Source organism: Dermacentor andersoni, chromosome 1 (assembly GCF_023375885.2).
Source record: "Dermacentor andersoni chromosome 1, qqDerAnde1_hic_scaffold, whole genome shotgun sequence".
In the NCBI taxonomy this organism is placed as follows: Eukaryota; Metazoa; Arthropoda; class Arachnida; order Ixodida; family Ixodidae; genus Dermacentor; species Dermacentor andersoni.
The window spans coordinates 166,967,801-166,989,542 of NC_092814.1; the positions used below are offsets into that span (position 1 = coordinate 166,967,801).

At 47.4% G+C, this 21,742-nt stretch overlaps 2 protein-coding genes across 2 annotated transcripts; both read right to left on the reverse strand.

Moving 5' to 3' along the window:
• Nucleotides 1-4,765: 4,765 nt before the first annotated feature.
• LOC126547072 (uncharacterized) lies at nucleotides 4,766-6,858 on the reverse strand. Its single transcript, XM_050194920.2, has 3 exons — nucleotides 6,774-6,858; nucleotides 5,471-5,920; nucleotides 4,766-4,988 (listed from the first exon to the last, which is right to left on the reverse strand). The coding sequence occupies exons 1-2, from the start codon at nucleotides 6,783-6,785 to the stop codon at nucleotides 5,495-5,497; spliced, it is 438 nt and encodes a 145-aa protein (XP_050050877.2). The 5' UTR covers nucleotides 6,786-6,858; the 3' UTR covers nucleotides 4,766-4,988; nucleotides 5,471-5,494.
• A 7,855-nt stretch (nucleotides 6,859-14,713) lies between these two features.
• LOC126547164 (uncharacterized) lies at nucleotides 14,714-21,427 on the reverse strand. Its single transcript, XM_050195041.3, has 2 exons — nucleotides 21,357-21,427; nucleotides 14,714-19,114 (listed from the first exon to the last, which is right to left on the reverse strand). The coding sequence occupies exons 1-2, from the start codon at nucleotides 21,369-21,371 to the stop codon at nucleotides 18,569-18,571; spliced, it is 561 nt and encodes a 186-aa protein (XP_050050998.1). The 5' UTR covers nucleotides 21,372-21,427; the 3' UTR covers nucleotides 14,714-18,568.
• Between the last annotated feature and the right edge of the window lie 315 nt (nucleotides 21,428-21,742).

Below are 21,742 nucleotides of genomic sequence, written 5' to 3' on the forward strand. Positions count from 1 at the left end.
TGTGGGTTGCTGACCTTTCTATTTTAAAGGTTTCGTTACAGCAGGGAGCCGCGTGCTTATATACGGTACTCGCTTGCTCAGCCCGAAGCGGGGGGAGTCGGTGAAGGCGGGCAGCTCACACCGGCCGGCGTACATAAGAACGCACGGAGCCATGCCATGGTTTCACTTCTTATTTACGACGTGGACGTGGGGACTCCGTGAATTTAGTAAGCGCGCAAAAACCGGAAGAACTGTGTACTCTTCTCCTTAAGAATAAAGCGCAGGAGGTAAAGCCTGTTTGCGCTTCGCATCCGAGCGTCGGATTCACTCTCACAGTGACGCTCCGATATTCTTTCAGATGTGTGCGACACGCTTTTGACAATTTGGTTGTGTTTCAAGGGCGTAAACAAGATTATATCTCATTGTGTTGATTGCTACGCTTCATTTTTCTTGCACTTGATGTTGCTATCTGCTAATATTTGTACGGTTCGTGGCTTTTACCTTTTCATTTTGCTGATTTAGATTTATTACTGCTCTTTGTTGCTAGGTGTGTAATCTTGTTATATACTACTATTCGTACGCATTTCTTGAATATATATTTATCTACTTTTGCCCTTCCTGCTTGGGCCCTCTTTGGGGCCTGCAGTATTCTGTAAATCAATAAAATAAAATAAAAACAATACAGTGTGAGACATCGGTTCTCTCTGTAGTAACAATAATCCCGAATTTATAAAGCAATAGTCATTCCAAATTGCTGCTTCGGCTGGCCCATCCACAAATGGAAGAAAAGTGAGCTCAACGAGAAATATTTGGCTAGCTGGGCCCAGATTCACAAAACGTTCTTACGCCAGAACTATGCTTGACAACCAGTTCGTGTGAGCCAGGTGTCAGCCACTTGTAATGTTAGACATAATATTAGCCACTCAATGGCGAACAGTTACGAACAAAACGCTTTGTGAATTGGACCCCTGATCAACACGCTACCGACGGGAATATGAGAGCAGCGGCTAAGTACACGTGCAAACAAAACAGCCACACACATGACGAGCACAGTCTCTCGTGTAAACGTTTATTGGCACAGACATGCTATACTGGGATACAAAATTGCACACAACATCGTAAAATGATATCACGTGTTTTGGTAGCGTCACAACCTTCTTGATGCAGTAATCAGGACCAGTGATTGGAAGCGCTGTTGTACATGACGAAGGCGAGCTGACAGCCAGCGGCACGCTTCCACTATATGGGAGACTGGCCATATAGTCGTCGTTCACTGATAATGGCACAGACGATGGATAGAGCAGGATAAATCGGTAAGCAGAAACGAATGAAATGCTAAAAAATAAACAATGAAGATGAAATAATTCAATTAACAATGAAAGATTAAAATTAAAATAACATTTCCAACATTGCCAGCAAAAGTCGCAAACAGCGAACAGCAAGGTCTCCAGAATAAAGAGAACAGTAGGCAAAATAAATTCGGGTATACCATCATATTTAGTTAGAAGTTTTAAAGAAAGGGAATTCGTCCTAAAGCAGGTAGGCAAAGCATGTTCCAGTAATAACCGATTAAAAAAAATTAAATTATGGGGTTTTACGTGCCAAAACCATCATCTGATTATGAGGCACGCAATAACTGATGATGCTGGCTTATGACATAAAGTAGCGATGTAAAAACGAAATGAAAGTCATTGACAAGAGAAAACAAGCGTTCGCAGATATTCTTGTGTTACTTCAATATGAACGATACTAGGTCCGAAACAAGTTGAATCAGCACCGTGTGGTAATAAGAAATGGCTTTTTTTTAAATCACTTAAAGACGACAAAGCCCTACCAATGGCGTATTGTATCCCATTTTACGTTGCAAGGCAAACTTCCATAGCCTCAGTAAAAAGTGCCCTGCACGCACTGCCCGCGTGTTGGAGCACGTACCCTCGTAATGATATATACGCGCATGGCAGTAGCTTACTGAATCTGTTCGCCCCTGTTGGGTTTCTTCCATAGGTCTCGCAAAACACTATACACGACTTCACCGCTCGGGAACCTGCATTGCTGAGTATACGGTTCATGCTGTTACCACTGGTTCGCTCTTTCTGTGCATACTGAAACTTGTGCATAACGAAAGTTTCAAGACTGCATGTACCTCACATTTACAAATAACGCAAGGAGCCCGGATCACTCGTCATTACCTACGCAACAGCTGGTGTAAGAAGACGAGCATCACTGTTGTCTGCATTTGCGCCCGTCGGCCGTCCTTTCATATTGCATCGACCACTTCGAAGCAGCGCGGCATGCCTTTCTGCATCATATCTGCTCCAACATGCGAGCACATCGATGCACGCACCAAACAGCACTAGTGAGCGCGAGACCAGTAGTATAGACAAGCTTCGTGTTTGCAAACTAGAAATTTATGGCGTCGCTAGCACGCAGGCGCACGAGCAGAATAAAAGAAAAAGAACACTTTTCGCTATCTCTCGTAAAGCCGCTTCAATTCGTCGCCGTAATAGTCTATGGCGCCCTGAACGACGATAAAATTCTCAGACCGTTATAATAATGCACGCCTACCAGAACCAGCAGGTTCTTAGTAGGCAGCGGCAGGAAGCTATGATGTCATGGCCTGGAGCAGCTGTATATACACCTGCGCATAGCGTCACACCTTGATGGCGCGGCTTTCGCTATAATCGGCACTGTGCTAGCTTGCCGCGCGTTATGCACGAAGCCCCTATAGGCACCGGATGCACACGCTTTGCATACCGACAGAAGCGCCAAATCACGCAGCCTAGCGAGCGGGGCAGTCACATCTTGTAGGAAAGGTTGGACGTTCACAATGCCCTCTAGCCAGCGTTTATCTCGATGCCCAGCATTCCCGCCTTCTATGTTTATATGGTACAACTGCGCATGCCGTATCATGCCCAGTCTGGAGAGCGCGTCTGGCGTCTGGGCAGGCGCGCGCTCCACACCGGCCGTGTGCGTTCGAACGCTCACGTGGATCGGGCTATGATTTGCTTATCAGGTTCGAGCAAGCATAGAGTTCAAGCAATGCATTCAAGAGGCGCGCGTCTGTTGCTGTTCAAGAAATCGTCTCTTTTCCGTCGATATTGTAGGAAGCTGAAACAGCCGCAACACCATCTGGTCAGCGCCTGGCACCCATATGCCAAAACCCTGTGGCTCTGTCGCTGCGTGTACGAGACTATCTAGATGCATTGTCAGTAACGCGTATGTGACGTGCGTTGTCTGCCCGCTGTAATGGTCTGAATCAGATGGCAATTTCCTCATTAGGTTAGTGTCCGTACACGGGCGCAGGTTTAAGAGCCGCTTAAACTTCGATGTTCGTTTATTATCTCTTCCCTCGCTCACCGTACCCAGCAGCCGACCAAACTTCTTGCTGGGCCGGTATCTCCTCTTTTATTTCCGCCTCTAAAAAGGAAGAAGAAACGAACGGCTCCCCCGATAATTTATGCCTGTCTGCCGGAACACCACCACGAACGCTTCGCTGTTACTGGCACGATAATAGATTTTGTTCGGCGATGCACGTGCGGATTGGGGTCGAGGATGTTTTGATCTTGTGACTATAGAACGTGAAGGAGTAAAATTAAATTCTAAGATTAAACGTGCCAAAACACCGATACGATTATGAGGCACGCCGTAGTTGGGACTCCGGATTAATTTTGATCACCTGGGGTTCTCTAACATGCACCCAATCCAGGGTGCATGGCCCTTCGTGCATTTCATCCACATTGAAACGCGGCCGCCGCGGTCGTGATTTGATCCCGCGCCCTGGCCTTAGCAGTGCAGCGCCAAAGCAACGAAGCCACCACGGCGGCAAGTAAAAGCTTCATCGATGTTTCTAGGTTCAAAGATACTCGTCACATTTCTACTATAGTTTACCGTTGTTCTCAATTATATTTTTTAATACTTGAGAATCATTACGCGGCAGCCGTAGTGCCATTAGTTAGTGCCATTTGTTTTAGCTCGGCATATGCATCTTCTTTTTCGAGTAGACTTTATCAAGTCAAATAAATTATTATTATGGGAGTGCACTCCTATTCTATAATATCAGTCTTGCAATGAAGCATATGTGCATTTGCTTATCATTTTAAGTACTGAAAAAAATTTATAATGGTATTTTTGTAGAATAAACAAAAGCGTAAGTCTTATCTTACAGTAGCAGCTTTTAGCTATGATTATTAAATAGGCACTTGCTCCTGCTATCCACTCAGGGAGATATAATTCTGTCTTAAACCAGTCTTAATTTGGCTTTAGGCAGGAGCGTTCATGCTACGACTAACCACCAGAGGTAAACTTATATGTGAATCAAGTTGTATGTTAAAATAGCCTGAACAGATTTCTTAAGGCACCAGAATACAGGGACTGTTGATTGAGTGTTCGCTTGATAGTTATGTTTCGTTAATAATTCTTCGTCTCAAAAGGAAATCCACACAAGCAACGAAGACTGGTTGTGCAAATTGCGTTCATTATTTTTGGAGCTCGGTCCCCATAAATCAAGGCATTTTACAGGACACAGCTGTTTCTGCTGCTCTACCTCTCCACTGCTATTGAAGCCGCCAAACCTGCTTAAATATTCGCCGAAGACCTCGGGACTGTGAACGCTTCAGTTAATAAATGCAGCCGTCCGTGTAGCGTAAGGCGGATTGGCGACGTCTGTTTCCTCGTTCGGAGCACCCGGCGCGCCTGAAATGTCACCAGCAAACATAACTCGTCGCCGACTCCTCTGCGGAATTATAACGTTGCAGAGTGAATTATGAGGCGACTTAAGAAGCCCAGATTTCAGTGGGTATGGAACGTCTCTTTATTCACAAAGTAAGAGGCTCGCAGCGGTGGCACATGCAAGCGAGCTCTTCTGCTGGTTGGACCCGAGTGGCGTTTCATGGGTGTTTTCCGGTGCAATCGGTGACACTTCGCGAAAGTTCCTGCAGATGGCTGACACAAGTACGCGAGGCACAATATGAACTTCCTTGGGATCGGCGCGGGCCTCTTCAGGGTGGCTTCTGCAGTGAATCGGGCAACGAATGAAGATTGCACGCCAACGACGGGCACATCACTGCAGTCAAAGGGTTATTGCGCTGCACATTCCTTCTTTCGCTCGGATAGTTCTGCGCTCAAGAACGCTACAATGTAGCCCGAAAAACTGCCACCCAAATACGCTACATAACCTCGCAATCTCAAGACCGACTTTGAAATTACGCTTCTTCTACGTGGCATGTTCGTTAGCAACTGCAACGAAAAGTTCACGTGTAAGGCGCTCGTAGTGTTACCCTAAAAGTCGGAAGTTTGAGCAAGTACCGTTTGGCACTTCTGACTAATACGAAAAGGACACTTCTCTGACGATGAGCAGAGCAAGCAGTCGCTGAGCTGCCATGAATACTACTGGTAAGCACCGCTCACATTTCGAAATAGGACCGCAACCGAGAAGAGGCGATTTCGCATCACGATGTAAAACGTGCGCTAAATTGACTGAATGTATACATACCAAATTGATGCGCAGGGATGAGGATCACCACCACCCGCCACCGCCGTAGCCACCTCCGCCGTAGCCACCACCGCCAAATCCTCCAAATCCACCACCGCCGTACTTTCCGCCTCCGCCGAAGCCGCCTCCGCCGAAGCCTCCGCCCCCGTAGCCTCCACCTCCGTATCCACCACCGCCGTAGCCTCCTCCTCCGCCTCCAGTTGTCTTGATTATGATGATCTTGCCGATCCCTCCGCCGCCGCCGCCTCCGAAGCCTCCACCTCCGTAGCCTCCGCCGCCATAGCCGCCACCGCCGTAGCCACCACCACCGCCGTAGCCGCCACCGCCGTAGCCGCCACCACCGTAGCCACCGCCACCGTAGCCACCGCCACCGTAGCCGCCACCGCCAAATCCGCCGAGAGAACCGGCGGTTACGGTTGCCACAAGGCAGCCACAAAGCACAGCACTTAGCTGCACCGGCCGATGCACAGGAAGGGAACAAAAACAAAGGAACGTATTATTTATTCACGACAAAAAGGTCGGTGACCCCATTCATCGTAAGTTGTCGCTTCATATTCCTTTGGGATGGCGCATCTACTTTTTCTATCATTTTTTCCGCATTGAAACTATACCTGCTTTTCATGTTGAAAGCACCGGACCGTATGCTAGCACACCAGAAGATAGAGCTCGCAGGAAGCGTACAGTGGACTGAATGACAGGTAGGTAGGTACCCTACTACAACAATATATCCAATTGAATTTCGCAATCATGTGCTTTATTAGCAATTTACGTTTTCTACTCCACGTCACATAGGTATTCTGATCCTCAAGCGGTTTTGCAGCAGCATTCACCTTTTTACACAGTGAAAGCGCGAAAATGTTCCCGATTGCATGAATACTTCTGCATAAAACCTTCAGGCCTGGAAAAGCATAAGCCAGAGCCAAAAGAAGGTTCACTGAGGTCTAGATGGAACCAACTTCAAGCTCAGGATTCTCTTCTGCATTATATCCTGTTGGCACTAATATAATAAGCTGCAAATCGCTGTAATATTACATTGTTCGAAGCTCCTTCAACAATCAAGGAGGACAACACTGTCAACAATATTCTCTCGCCATCTGCTCACAAAGACCCTAGCGGCCCGCAGAAGCAGGACTTCCAGCGAGAAATAATTCTGGCGGTGCACAGCGGTGCCATCCTGGTGTACGGCGATGGCGCTGCTCCCTGGCATGCTAGCACGCCGCATTTTGCATGCCCGAGAGCGCCGGGCATACCTTCTCGATGCCTGCGCTAAGCGGAGAGTGCTGATTATGCTCGGAAAGCTTACCATAAGCCTCATCCTGGAGATCGTTCCTCTGCAGGGACTGCAAGCTCTGACTTTTCCGTTCCAGACACTTCTCTTATATAGGGAGGCACGGCGGCGGAAGAGGAGGTCATCGTGCCAGGTGGATTGCAAAACGTTGACTCTCCCACAGCTGCGGACCGAAGGGGGGAGGACGCGACTGCACAATGAGATTGCCAATTTACGCCCCAACTATTAAAGAAAGTGAGTGGAGGATGCATAGCAAACGCGGCAGTAGCCGGCGGCCACGGCGAGGAAAACAAGAGCAAAACTCAAATACAAACTATACGGCGGCCGGGAGGGGAGAAATGCAAAAGGCACGTGTGTTCTACTTGGCATGGTCGAGGAAAGAGATTCTTGAAGCCATCGCTCTTGCACGCTTCAAAGCAGCAGCAAGAAGAGCGCGCCGCGGAGCGAGCGCCGAGAGCCGCCTCGCCTCCCTCGGGCGCGACTTCCCTTGCCGCCTTCGGGCCGGAGGGGCAAGAGCTTTCGTGAACTTGGACGCGGTTATTACACGCGACGTAGCCCGCTCCCGACTTGCATTGCAACAAACAAAACTCGAAACGACAAAGCATCGAACAAGAACAAGAAGGCTCACGCAATGCTGCATACTTCCGGGTTGCCTCAGTGCTTCGGACGGCGTTGTAATGGCGGCTGTGCGGCAGTGCACGTACTCGCGATGATCGTGCACTGATCGCTCGATAGCCGGCACCGCCTGTCGCACGCACCGGATACACTGTCGTTTGTCGCGTTTGGCCTCGCAGAGAGTTCGGCCGCCCTCTACAGTGGGACACCACAGCTTTGATCAATCAATGCGGATGCATTGACAAGTGTGGGTAGCCAACACGTGTCTCGCTAACTGGTATAGCAGTTCGCGACGATGATGCTGCCAACAGTTTTCGCGAGGCTGGGCAGGCGGTGACCCCCGGCGGCGTTTTGAGGCTGGACCCCGCCGCGCTGCCCAGCGCCCGCGCCCACATTGCCCCTGCAAGAATGACATCCGTCATCTTGCGCAGAGCTCTGTCACCGGCGTATGAAAGCACTGTCGTGACGGTGGTGCGGGCCGGAGCACGGGCACCAGGCGCTCATTGCGTGAACGGTCGGAAGCTGGGTGGTCGTGGCCAAAAGGAATAAAGAAGACAAAAAGGCAAGTGCGCCGACTCAATCATCAATAATGCCTCTTGCTACTTACTGGACTACTTAAGTGGTGCCTCGCCTGGTGTCTAACTTGGTCAGTGACCTGCTAACGTCAAATAAAACGCATCGTTTCGCTGCTTCACCAATGAAGGCGGGAGCTTTGTTTTTTACGTTTAAAGGACTCTCGCACGGAGACGCCGGGAAGCGCGTGCGGTGACGCCCTTTGCTAAGATGACATGCAAATGTGGCACTGCGATAAGTATCAGCATGCATGCTGCTTAGGTCAGCATTATTTTTGTAATATACTGATCTAAATACGTCCCTTACTAACGTTTCCGTTGATCATTGTATGTCGCAATGAATGTCCGCCAAACCATGGCTAATAAAGAATGTTCGCTTACCCCTTTGGCTCGAGTATATTTCATGCCGGGTGCGGAGAGGTGTGCTCCTGCAAGACGTAAAACGTCTTGCAGCTGCAATGTCGGTTGTCACTTCATTTTCGTCATCATGCACCGCTCTCTCCAGATTACGTTTTCAGTGGTAGAGCTTGTAGCTTCTGCGAACCACATTACATACATTACGTGGGTTGCATGCGCATATTGAAGAAGGTGTATTATTTCTGCCAAAAAGAGGTTCGCTTAGCTTAATGTTGATCATTCTCTGTTTTCTCAGTGTTTCTATGAAAACGATCTCACATCCTACTGCAACATAAATTAAGGAAACTTTGCCCCCTCAGCATTCTATCGTGCCATTATGTTATGTTATTGTGTTATTATGTTATCGTGTTATTCTATCGAGTGGAAGACGCGCGTACCTTCCAACAGCATGCCGATTCAGGCACGGCATCGACGCGTAAGCGTTAAGGTGCGCCGAAAACGGAGGAGGAGCGAAGCAGTTCGCCCTACTTTCCCTTCAGACACTTTAGGCGCTTTGCGATGCGCGCTCCCCTTCGCCGCGACCGTCAGCAGCAGAGCAACCGGACGGTGCACTAGAAATTTATCAAGCGTGATAAGCACCTGCGCGAGAGCGAGGGTACTGCACCCACTATAGCGAGGGTGCAGTTTGTCGTCACTCGGGGCACTCTCGAAGCGAGTGCGCGGCGTGGGATAGCAGCGCCGCGTAGCGGCCCCGAAGCTGCTCCCGCGCCCGGAGCCGTGGTCTCTCCACTGTTCCTCACCTCTGTACATCTTGCATGCATCCGACTGCAAAAGTATTCGGAATACGGAAGGCGCCAAGTTACATTTCCTGGCGATTTAGTCGCTCTGTGGAATTTCGGTGAACAATGTTGTCGTCATATACATAGATTAATTATTCACTGCACCTTTTATTTTGACGTAGATATATTGACAGTGAAGGTATTTCTTTATTTATTATTATTTCTTTTTGTTAAATCCGTGCAGTGAAAACTTTCGCTATTGAGGACAAAGTGCGTACCCTATATATGCGCCAGAGTTGTTAGCGACGATCGTGGGTGGAGGCCGGTGGCTTTAAAGACTCATATGCACGCATAAGCTTCTTATCTGGTTTTGAAGCCTTGCTGCAAATTCGTAGCGTTGAGGCGAAGGCGCGCGGCGGAGTCACCGGTCCATGCAAATTGTTACAAAAATGCAGTTGCAGATAAACGAGCGAGTCTTGACAACTATATATACTCCGGCAGGTACACGTTACTTGAGACATGTGCATGCGCGCGCGTGTGTTGTGTGCGTGCATGTGGGCGTAGCCAGTACCACTAATGTTTTACGCGCCATTGTTTGCAACAAAGGCTGAAGGTTAATTCATCGCTACGAGCCATTTGATGGCTAACCATTTGACCTATTGGACTGCGCGCTGGGATAACGGCAATCAATGCTCTCCCACGTTAAGTCCCCTGAAGTCCTAAGAGTGGAAAAGCAGCAAACGCGGCTACGAAGGCACGCCTCTCGTTTTCATGCTGTCAGAGTGAGTGGTGCTGAAACAATCAACTTCCCAGAACTCCGAATGAGCTTCCACTCAACGGCACCCATGATGTAGGGTGGTGTTCGGTACCCCGTCACCAGCTCGGCATGAATATCGTTGGCATTGTCTCCCTTGAAAGGCGGGCAGCGGATCACGTGCTCAAGTTTCAACATACTTTCGCGCTTCCCGATAGAAGCTGTCATTCTTGTTTTGACGCTCTAGCGCTGCGGTCTTCCGTGGTACCGCGTATATAGGACACAATTTTCATATTCTACCAATACTATAGAGACGCGTGCTCATTTTGCCGGCTATCGTGTACGCCTGTTCCAAATTTATGGTTCCGCTAATACGAACGCCCCTCGTATATTTCAATGGCTTTTTGACCACCACTTGTCCACAAATGTCAACCCATGCACAAATGGCCGCACTGATTGTTCCAGGCGGGAAGTGCTTTGTGCCAGAAATCTTAGTTTGGTCAAAATTATTTTTACTTCGCAACAGCTCCCAAAGAATACTCAGTCACAGTTGCGACTAATAATGGCACTTAGCACTCACCCTGCCGGAACTGAATGTCTTATTTCTTGTGAACAATTCCAAAGCAATGAGCTCCTTCGTCAGCGTAATTTCTGTCGCAGTGTAGCTGAAGGAGCAAAGGGCTGACGACAACCACCATGCCCAGTGCCTTGTTTTGAATTATTGCTTGCTTGTTTTGAAGGTAATATAAAATGTTGATACAATTTCAGGGAGCAGTTATTCATTGTTTTTATTTATTTTAGTACTGCACTTATTTTTCTTCTACTTGTATACTGTGCTGAAGCACACACTGTACCCATTCTACGCATTGTGGTCATTGTTCTTTCATTACTAATTTTTACTGCACAAGGAGTATCTAAAGAAGCCGCGTACCGGTTGCCAGCATCTGCGTTTGTAGTAGAATGGTTCCCACTTGTAATTGCCATAGCCAGCGTTTATTAAAGGTCTGCTATCTCTGTTAATTTACCATGCATTCATATGTTTATTCTTCAGATTTATTTCTTTATTTTATCGCACGGGTTGCTGCGCGGCATAATGTACTTAAATAAATGCGTGCAGTTATGTCATGCAGAAGCTGCCTTGTGTAACTTATTGCTTGTGATTTACGGCACGCAGTCTTCAGGCTGGTCTGTTCGTATCCCGACGACTCTAAGCACTTTCTTCAGTGTGGTCTTTTCCCCTGGACGCAGGCACAGTGCATGACGAGTATTCGCTGCAGACGCGGTGGCAGAGCCCATTGATCAGTTCACAGGGTCTTCACGTGCTGAACGCCATATCCACGTGAAAGAAGGTGCAAGGACCGCCCCAGGCCGAAGTCTCCGTATAGAGACTTACTCCACCCGAATAAGATTACGGTTAAGGGGATACCCACAAGTGGGACAAGAGCGCGTGTTTCCCACCGGAGAAGAGATCCTTGGGCTTCAAATGAGGGAGCCGGGATCGAACGGAGCGGAAGGGTGACCGTGTCTCTGAACACAGTAAACTTTGATGGCGAATTAGGACGTCCTGCGAAGTACGTACATGTAGTCACAGATGCTCATTGTTTTTTTACTAGTCGCCTTTATTACAGAGGCTAGGCAAATGTCATAAGCCTTGCGGACAGCGCAAACTGTGAATACGGCCAAGTGTCTGAGACTCTTCAACGTGTGTTTTGTGACTTCCCCGAGTACTTACCACAACGGAACGCGCTGCCTTCTAAGCTGGCAAGTATTAAAAGGAAAGTATTATCGTAAAGTACCATTTTGGCCACATGGTAAGACTCCACGTCGGAAGGAAACCACTGTGTTACGTGGTGACCGTAAACATTTTTCTTTTTTTCTCATTGCCCTATTCTTATGCGCCGACTAGCAGATCAGAATATACTCGCTGCAGGCTGCCTTCTCGACCTGTTAAATTCTCCACCGCCTAGCCGCCTCCCAGCACCGAGTGGGTCAGTGCATATAGTAATGATGTCAACGTTGGTCAAGGGGCTGACAGCTATGATTGCATCGTGTACATCCTGTGGATGTAGTAATAATGAACCTGGTATTTCGGCCTCGTAGCTGCGAATGGCTTCAATGCCGAAATGTGTCGGTCTCACGAATGCGACCCTCTGGCCATTTGTGTGAACAGCTGCGTCTTTGTAGAGCATTTAGCGACACCGTGGGACAATGGCCTCTGGTCTTTGCGATGGCCTATTATACGTGAAGCTTCATTCATTTATTGGGAATACAGCACTGTAATACACTGACGAGAGATCACACAATGTTATATTCAGGGGAAGGCATATTTATATTGCGTAAGAAGGCGGAAATTTAGTGCATAACACAGATATGGTCATCCGCGCTAGATGTATGTTTCTTCAGCGCAGAGCGTCCGCCAGACTTCCTGACCACAGCGGATGTATACACGTTAAGATGAAGATAAAGCACGGCCAACAACTCCAGCGAACACCATGACAAAAACATGTTAATTTCCTATTACTGGTCGAAAGAATCACGTCACCTTAAAAACTCGCATCAGTGTTTGAGAAAAGAACAAGCCAAGCGCCACCGCAACCGTAATAAGACGTTAGGTTTCTCACAAATTTTCTCTCGCAAGTAGCAACGCACTCAGGACAACGGTGAACTGGTGCAACAGCATACATGTGTTTTTATATGCGATGTGCTGAAAAGCATCAGCAATTGCCTCTGCTTTAATTTTAGTGAAATGTCAAGCAGAATCAGCATTTTCCGTCCTCTCTCGCACAGCTGGCCACGTAAGCATTTCGCTTCGTAAACCAGAAGCGGTGGGGAGACACCATCTGCCCGTCCTGTAATCGCGAGCGATGCAGCAATTGGGGTCATTAAGTAATGCCAACTAAGAGTCGAGCACAGGCGCGATAGGAGTTCGCGTAACCGAGACCCGGCGAACTCGCCTTTGTTTCCGCTGCGAACAACGACGGAGCGCTTAACTCGAATGCGGTCAGTGCACCGGTATCTTAGCAAGAATGAAAACACGACAGATAACACTAGTTCCGCATATGCTGCACGTCCCACGCGCCGAATGGCACGTAGCCAGAGGCACGTTCGCGGCTTTGTCTGTTCAGCGACCACTTTCAACGCAGTAAAACAGCGAGCCAATGCGCCGTGCCGACGGCACGCTGCACAATGCGTTCTAAGTGACGCCCTGTGCAACTCACGAGCTAGGGGAGCGGTCCGACTTCATTGCACTCTGTCGCAGCCAATGCCGCACTTCCCACGGCGCTCGACCACAGTGCTCTGCTTGTGGGCCCTCTTGTGACACACAGCGCACTTCACGACGAGCGCGTCTGTGTAGCCTTGACCCTCTGGCGGCGTGTACGGGCGCCCACACTTCGGGGAAATTTGGCAGCCTTATAGGCGTCCTTCTGCTGTGAAACAATTATCATTGAATCAACCATCACCCCTCACTGCTGCCTCTCACTTCTTTCGTTCGTGCTTCCTTAACAACGCTATTCGACGTGTGCTGCTACATAACATTATCGTAGAATATGTCATTCCACTATACAGGTCCAGCGACTCGCAAGACCAAGCGTATAGGCAAGCATCTCACGTCGCACACTCTCTACTTTCTAGCTTTCCAAAGCCATCCCGCTGTTTTCACGTCTGGTGTCTTATTTCCAGCGGGCGTCGACTTTTTCGCACGCGGCTCTCCAAGATTACCCGGTTTCTGTTACTTAGACAAACAAAGATTGTTTGTTAAGGATACTTGTTATATTGTATACTCGCACAGTGCAGTTTTCTGCAGTTTTCTGAACATATTCTCATATTCATTGTATAATCTAGCACTAAATTTCTTACAGCGCATTGCCTAAAAAGCTGTTCGGGCTCACGCAGAATGTCATTCGCATATAAATATCTGTATTCCTATTCCCCAGGTTGGTTCCCCTTACAATATTATTTTACTGCACCTCGCACCCTCCACGGTGGTTCAATAGTTATGGCTTTATACAACTGAGCCCGAGGTCGCGAGTTTAATTCCTAGACTCGGCGGCTGTGCAAAAGTGCTCTTGTACCGCACCTTGGTTGCTCCTTATAGAGAACCTCAGCTGGACAAAATTATTTCACAGCCTCCCCACTCGTTGACGTGTTGGTTTGGGAGGTTCAGTCCCACTAATTTATAGAGCCTCGCCTGTTTATCGCACCTGATTGCACCTTTATAGCACATTTGGGGCACCTCTATGTTGTCCGCTGTATTGTACAGAGTGTGAATTGTATACCACGGGGGTTGCGGCCTGTTGTCTTTAGCCATACCCCAAAGAGTGCATCTTGCTCTATATCTGTTCCGTGCGAATGAACAGAACAAAAGGCATACAAGTAAAATATAGCACTTAGTACAAGATATCCGCAGATACCTTGTTAGGAATACAAAAATAGTCCTTGCCACTAGTTTAAGTCGACGAATTTCTCCAGGCAGGCGCATGTATTCGGTCGTAACGCCAACACGCGATACACCCATTTAGAGGCTTAAGTTGACTAAAAGCAGGGTACAAAAAGTAAACATTGACGGTTTTTCATATGACCCGACTACAGTGCTTCCATGTGCATGCAACGGCCACTGGAAAACCCTTAAGTATTTTCCAGATGAAACAAAAAAGACACTTGAAGCGCACTTAGTGCCAAGCGTGTCGAGAGCAGCATTTTGTGACATTACTGACCTGGCTGCCGCTTCTAATCTTAATCTTTGAATGTTCTCCGGTACGTCTGATGTTCTCCGGTCTCTAGGTCCCTCTGTTCATGCGCTCTCCTAAATCGCGTGACACGAATTTGCGTGACGTGACCGCTTCGCAAAAGCTTCAAGAAGAAATTCCGTGGAAAAGCTGTTATTGAATAGACTGTTTTATTCAGACACACCACTTATATACATGTCACTGGTTTGGAAAAGAAAACAAAGCTTCGCAACAGGTATGCTATGCATACTATCTATGCATAGCAATTTCAATATGATGCCTTTATTTACAGGAAGAAACATTCATGTGCGCAGCGCAGAATCACGAAAGAGATGCAACAACTGGACATTTTTGGAACTATTTAAATGTTGCAAACAGGTTTGTATTCGCGTAAACTAAATAACTATGAGGAGAATTCGGGTCCGCTTGCACTTTGGTATAAATGCACTCTAACGAAGAAGAAGAGAAAGAAATAGTCAGCGGGCTGCACAAGTGGACCAAAGTTAGAGACCTCTTCTGCACCCCCCTTCTTCTTGACATCCGAAAGAGCGGCTTCGCCACATTGCACTGTCACTTGTCATTGCTATTGTTCTAGGTTACTTGTAGCTTTCTTTGTTAATAGGCACCTCTTAAAATAACAGGAGATCTGCAAGTCTGTGCGCCAATGGAGCTTGAAAGATTTCGGGCAGGGATCCCTTACTTTTGCGGACGAGTGTTCGCATATTTTCATGATAAAGCAGCACAGCCAACCACACGCACAAACTTATGGACTGCTAACTCTAGATAATGACTCTTCTTGGGTGAAAGGCACGCCAAGCACACAATAAGATACATTCATCCAGCACATGCTGAGTGCACCCGTTATCTTCACTGTCTTCTTTCCTTATTTTTTTCAGTCTGTAAAAACCTCGCATGCCGTTGAAAATGAGACTTCTGCTTGGAGCATTGTATGCTTGAATATGTACAATGATACATTCGTTTCTGTAGGGAAATATCCTGTACTTTGTAGAAAATGAAAGCACTTGAATTTTCTTTCGATAGCATGTACTGATTGAGTGGCATCAATGTTTATTATTGCTAACACTATGCGAGCAACAGCACACGGCTTCTCGACTAAACAGTGAACTTGGATTTCACGTCACCTGATAAAGCACAGTCCTTTCTTTTTCTTTATTCCTTTTTTTTTGCGCCCGTCACTCCCATCGCCCACTTTTTCGAACCTCGGTACTATTTTCAACTTTTTAAGCGTTGCGAAACGAGAAGTAACATGGAAGCTTGGAACAGGCCTAGGCATCTCCAGCTTGTATGGGGATGTATTCTGGTGACATCAGGGGGCACTCAGTTTCTGCAATCTCAATAGCATCCGGCCTTTTGCTGAAAAAACCTCAATTTGATAATTGGCATATTTAGATAATTGGATAAATTGAACATGGTAGCACGCCACAGTTAAGAGTGCATTCGATTGCTGGTCACCAATCGGACCTCGTTAACTGCATACTCCAGAACTGCCGGCCTTCTGGCATGATGCTATCTGTGCCCGACATGTAGCTCAGCAAATAATAATAACAATAGAGAAAAATTTAGAGTGTGACAGTCGATATACTGAACTACAGCGGAGCGGCCGTCAATGATTGCCACGGCAGAGCGGTCATGAGTGAAATGAATTTGGGAATAGGAGCATGGTAGTGTAAAGGCAGATATTATGAGCTCTCACATATTTCTATCTAGTCGAGCCATTTTGTTTTTATCTAAGCAGCTAGCTAATATAAGTGCAATGTGGAGCTTGCTTTCTCGTTCTCTCTGTCATCCCTCTTTTTTTTTTTTGCATGTAAGTAAGTAGCTGAAATGGGCTCATAAATACATTCTTTTTTTTTACTTTATGTACCATAGGTATATTTTCATTCGCACTTAAATATGCTTGCTTCACAAGGCAAGCTCAAAACTGTTTAATAAAACTTTGGGGATCATTTTAATTAATATAACAAAGTGGCTATCTGCTCAGTGCCAGTGGGCAGTTCCTGATAGCAGTATTCAATACTCATTTTAATCTGCTTACAAATTTATCATGGTTCTTAAAGCGAACGCACTTGAGCGGACATCAATTACGAGAAGGCATATTGAAATGAGCAACCCTCTGTGTGCGCTCCATACGCAAAATGAGTATTGGCTGTTGTCTATGTGTGTGCTCCCTGTCGGTTCATCTGTGCTGCCCTGTTATGGGAAGCTCCTGCGATATTTTAGGAACACGGAGACAAAAAACGGAAAACCATACCAGCATTAATTGACAGCAGTTCACACCAAGCAGGTGGCGTACAAGAGCCAGTAATGTCTGCGATATGTTGGACACTCGGAAGAAAGAAAAAGTGTGATGTAACTCAGGCATTGACCGTTAGATGAGCGCTGCAGAAGGACACATCTCCCATTTACTGTGTTGTTTTTCTATTTCGAGTGGTGCTGTGCGTTGCTGTGCGTACTTCCTGCTATCTACAAGAAAAAACATGGTGCAGATGCTACATGCCAGACAAGTTGAGTCGCATTTGCACATACATATATCCATAATATGATTACCAGAAATTACTGCGTTAGTCCTTTCTATAGCGAAAGTCGGTTTGGGGCTTTCCCCCGAATATTGGGGCGTAATGGGTAGAAAGGGAGCGATGTTTTGTTAAGCGAAAACGTTTATTTGGATCAGTTAATTTTATCGCGTTATTTCTGGCCGTTTACTGGGCGTTGTTATAATGAAAGGTGGCTGCAAATTTTAAAGCAAACCTCTGACAACACTTTTCACTCACTGATGAAAACTGACAAAAATGTGTTCCGTACCGACGCGAGAACGATCACCCAGCTATCGGCACTACTTCATGACCCCCAAGTGATCCGCAAACGTTCTTGTAGCGGTTGCCTTTTTTTTTCGGTTAACTAGCCTAGTTTCTTTGGAAGACGACTTGCGAGTTCAGGCTGACTGACACACTGAAAGAGTGGGCAGCCCCGTCAGGCAGAACACATGACCCCTTTAGGCCGTTGGCGCAATCGCAATATCCCCTGCGCGCTGTCTTCCTGATCTACCTGAAAGCACTCTACCCCGGCAGCAACACGCACCCTTCATCACTGTTGCTTAAGCTTCGCTGTATACAATCGGATAGCCTTCCAGAATTTCAAAGCATGCCGTCATTGTTTCTCGGTCATACTCCTCGGCGAGCTGACAACAAAATTGAAGGCACCTTTCCTTCGTCGGGTAATTGCTGCATATCTTCGAGCTCTACATTTTTTTCAAGCCATAAACGCAAGCCGCACGTTCGTGCGTTCACTACTGCTATAATGAAAGTTTATGTGCGAACACAGCGGAAACGTAAGCATTGTGTCGTAAGCCGAACAGCCGGGACGCGACGCTTTCAAGGTGTACATCCTTCGCTCCACACGCTGCTTAGGGCGTCTACTGGTGTAGTTCATAACCTACGAAAGAAGCATCGCCGGTGTACAACGGTACCAACAGGGTGCAGGTTGGGAACACGTTCGCGCTTTGGTGGCTAATTTCAGAAGTAAATAGTTTAAGAGTGACAGAACAAAAAATACGACATTCCCGATAAACCTACATCGTGCAATTTCTAGCATTATAACTAAAAAGGAGAGCATAACCACAAAAGATGCATAAAAAGCTGTAGAACGCACAAAATTGTTTTGTATTACGGATATGCACGAACTTAGACTGAAACGTACAGAATAGAGAAAAAGTATGTACAAATATACATCGTGAAATGCACGCAGCGCTTTACGTCAAATCAATTAGGTAGACAATGCACGCATAATAGGTGTTTCCTTAAACATCATTTGATGGTATCAGACCGCACACCTGATTTGCTCATTTTGCGTACGACAAGCACACATCCTCGCGCTCGTTTGACCGCACATCTAACCTAATTGCTCAGTCTAAGGTTGGTCCCACTGGTGGTAAGTGCCTGATGACCTCCGTGCACTTCACGGTCTACACACCCCCTTCTAACTGCGGTTACCACCATCCACCTGTCATTCCGCCTGTCATTCCACCGCCGAAGCCATGGCCTCCTCCGAAGCCCCCAAGCCCTCCACCAACACCAAGACCTCCGCCATAACCTCCCCCTCCACTTCCCTTGAGGACCACAATTTTAGAGCTAGCGCCATGGCCTCCAAATCCGCCACCACTGAGGCCTCCACCGAGGCCACCACCGTAGCCGCCGCCGAGGCTGTGTCCGGATACGAATGCGGAACTGTGGCCTCCTCCGCCGTAGCCAGATGAGAGGCCGCCTCCGAAGCTGCCGCCGCCAAATCCACCACCGCTTTGCAGGGGCTTGACCATGTACGCTGGTCCGGCTGCATACGCCTGGCCACCTCCGCCTCCGCCGCCGCCATATCCCGCTCCTGATACGAAGCTCGACCCGAAACCGGAGCCCAAGCCGGATCCAAGGCTTGATCCGAATCCTCCACCGTAGCCGCCACCGCCAAAACCGCCACCGCCAAGTCCACCGAATCCACCACTAATTGCACCTGGAATCGCGCAGCATACTGCAGCCAGCAGCTGCAACAAACAAAAGGAAGGGAGAGAGAGAGAGAGAAAGCATCACTATGATTGGCCCTTTTACGGATACATACGTTCAAACATGGCAGTTTATGTTGAATGGTATGCACACACACACACACACACACACACACACACACACACACACGCACACGTGGCACGGCCTTCGAAGGCCGTGCCACGGCCGAACCGTTAAAACAATAAAAATGCAATTTTCGTAAGTGTGCGCCTTCGTTTCAACTACCTATGCACCGGATCTACAGAACTTTCCCTTATATATATATATATATATATATGCTTGCCGCATCGAAATGGCTGACAGTGCTGCCTGTGATAGTCGTGGCAGCGAGGAAACAATTGCACATATCCAGCTTCCAGAGACAGTTGCTCGTGACGGAGTTGGCACGCCTCGACGACCGGCCGCTTTCTGAGCAGACGATCTTAGAGTGTGGGCTGATGCGATCTTCACACTAGAAGGCGATGAAGGCACAACTGAAGTTCATAGGGTCAAGCGACCGGTCTGCACGACTGTGACACTCCTGAGTTCCTTCATGTTTTTGTGTGAGCGTGTTTCCTTTTTTTTCTGTAATTTCCCTGTCTTTCTATGTATGTGCATCTTTCTTGTCTTTCTGTCTTCCCTTACCCCTTCCCCAGTGCAGGGTAGCAAACTTGATATCTATCTTCCGGTTAACCTCCCTACCTTTCGTATCTCATTTATCTCTCTCTCTCTCTCTCCCTATGAGGGAAGAAGAGAAGGACGGCCTGAAGTTCTCACGAATAGCACAAATATTTGCACTCCCTGCTGTCCCTATAGCTAAATGTTCATTTGCTATTGTGTGCGTATTTTCATAATAATTCGAGAAAGTACAGTGTGCGGAATTATCATACTCTATACTATAAATTGTATACGTGTGCGTGCGTAGCTTGAGAGAGAAAGAGCAGAATAAAAGAAAGGCAGAGATTTGGTTAAGCAGACTGATGTGCAGTCGGGTGACCAGCACGTGGTGAGTCGATGGGTGATCAAAAAGGGGGAGAGTAGTGACAAGAGTTCAGGGAATTCACCTTCGCTATAGTCGGTAAGTATAGCCGGTAAGTATAGTCTCTAGCCTTAAGCTACAGCAGTAGCAACGCTCGTGTCGCTTTTTGGTCCGATGAGGATGTCGACGTAAAAGAGAATATTCGACGTCCATATCTTTCATCAAATACACGTGAGCCATTAAGGTACGCCGAGGTACCACATGTAGTTCACGACATTCGACATAATCCATTGTCTCTCTGCTCCACGTAAGGCTCATTCTGTGTTGGTCCTGCAATTACCACCAACATCTTTGATGTTCAGATGTTTCAACATCTGAACTTATGTCTTTTAGTTATGCAGCAGGTACGAAAAGTAATGCACTTTGGTATTTGTTTCTAACTAGATTACAAAAAAAGAACACGAAAGAATGACTTATTAAATTGTACGGCTCTCACAACTTTACTATTATGAAGAAATTCAGAAATTCAGAATTTTCTACAACGTTTTATGTACATTCTTTACAGCCATCTTGCTACGGCTGCGCACTAAGGTTGCATCTAAAAACGCAGTGACGTGAAAACCTGACGTGAACAACTTCAAATGTAGCAAGAGCAATGTGTCCGTTATCAAGTCTGTCAATAACCTGCAACAACGCAGAACAACGATTCCAGCTGGTTAGCTCGCAGCTTAGCTTATTTTGGATCGTTAATTATGCACACTCCCAATATTAAGTACGGAGCGTTTCATCGGTGCGTCAAAAAGATGTTATGGGAACAGAAATTATGATATTCCGCTATTTGGCAATGTCTCCTGCTGTAGAGTGGGCTCAAAACATTTCAAGTTGCTAACTTGTGTTCATGCATACATTCACTCATACAGTTATCCACTTAATTATTATCGATTCATCACTGGCACAATGAGATAAGTTCAAAGAAGTTTGCTGTTATTTATATCTGGTTGGTGGTTCCTCTTACTGAGAAGCACCCTACCGCGCCTCACTAAGAGAGAGTATTCAGCGGGCTTAGTTGGAGAGATGTGTGAATTTGGACGCAATATTTTACGTTTAGTTTACAGAATTATTGGCGGAAAATTAGTAACAAAACTTTCAATACATATTGCACGCTGAGAACCATCGTGAATGGCACGCTTAGCGCTGGTGCGGCGTCAAGCGCATCATTCAGACGATTGTAACAGGTCGCATCCAGCATCGAGTCCTTCACTCACCAGAACAAGGGTCATGACTGAGCGGCGCGGTTTCACTGCGGTCAGGTTCACTCCAAAAGAAGCACTGTTCGCAGCCAACCTTGAGCCAGCTGCTTTTTATAAGCACGGCTCCAGCGGCTGACCCTTTCTCTCATCGTGAGGCATTTCCCTTATCCTCCTCGGGCAGTAAAAGCAACAATGGGCTACTGCAGCAAAGGGGGGCTGGGAAGATGCACTCATTGCCAGCAGAGAAGAGCCGCAACCCAAACAAGAAACGATGAGCGAGAGAGCAGCATCGCCACACATGGCGCCTTCTCGCACCGGAGACCGTGAACCGGTCAGCAGACACCACAGTCGGTCGGCAAGAGCAGCAGCGTGGCCCATAAGCTGCCCTTCCCCTGGGACTA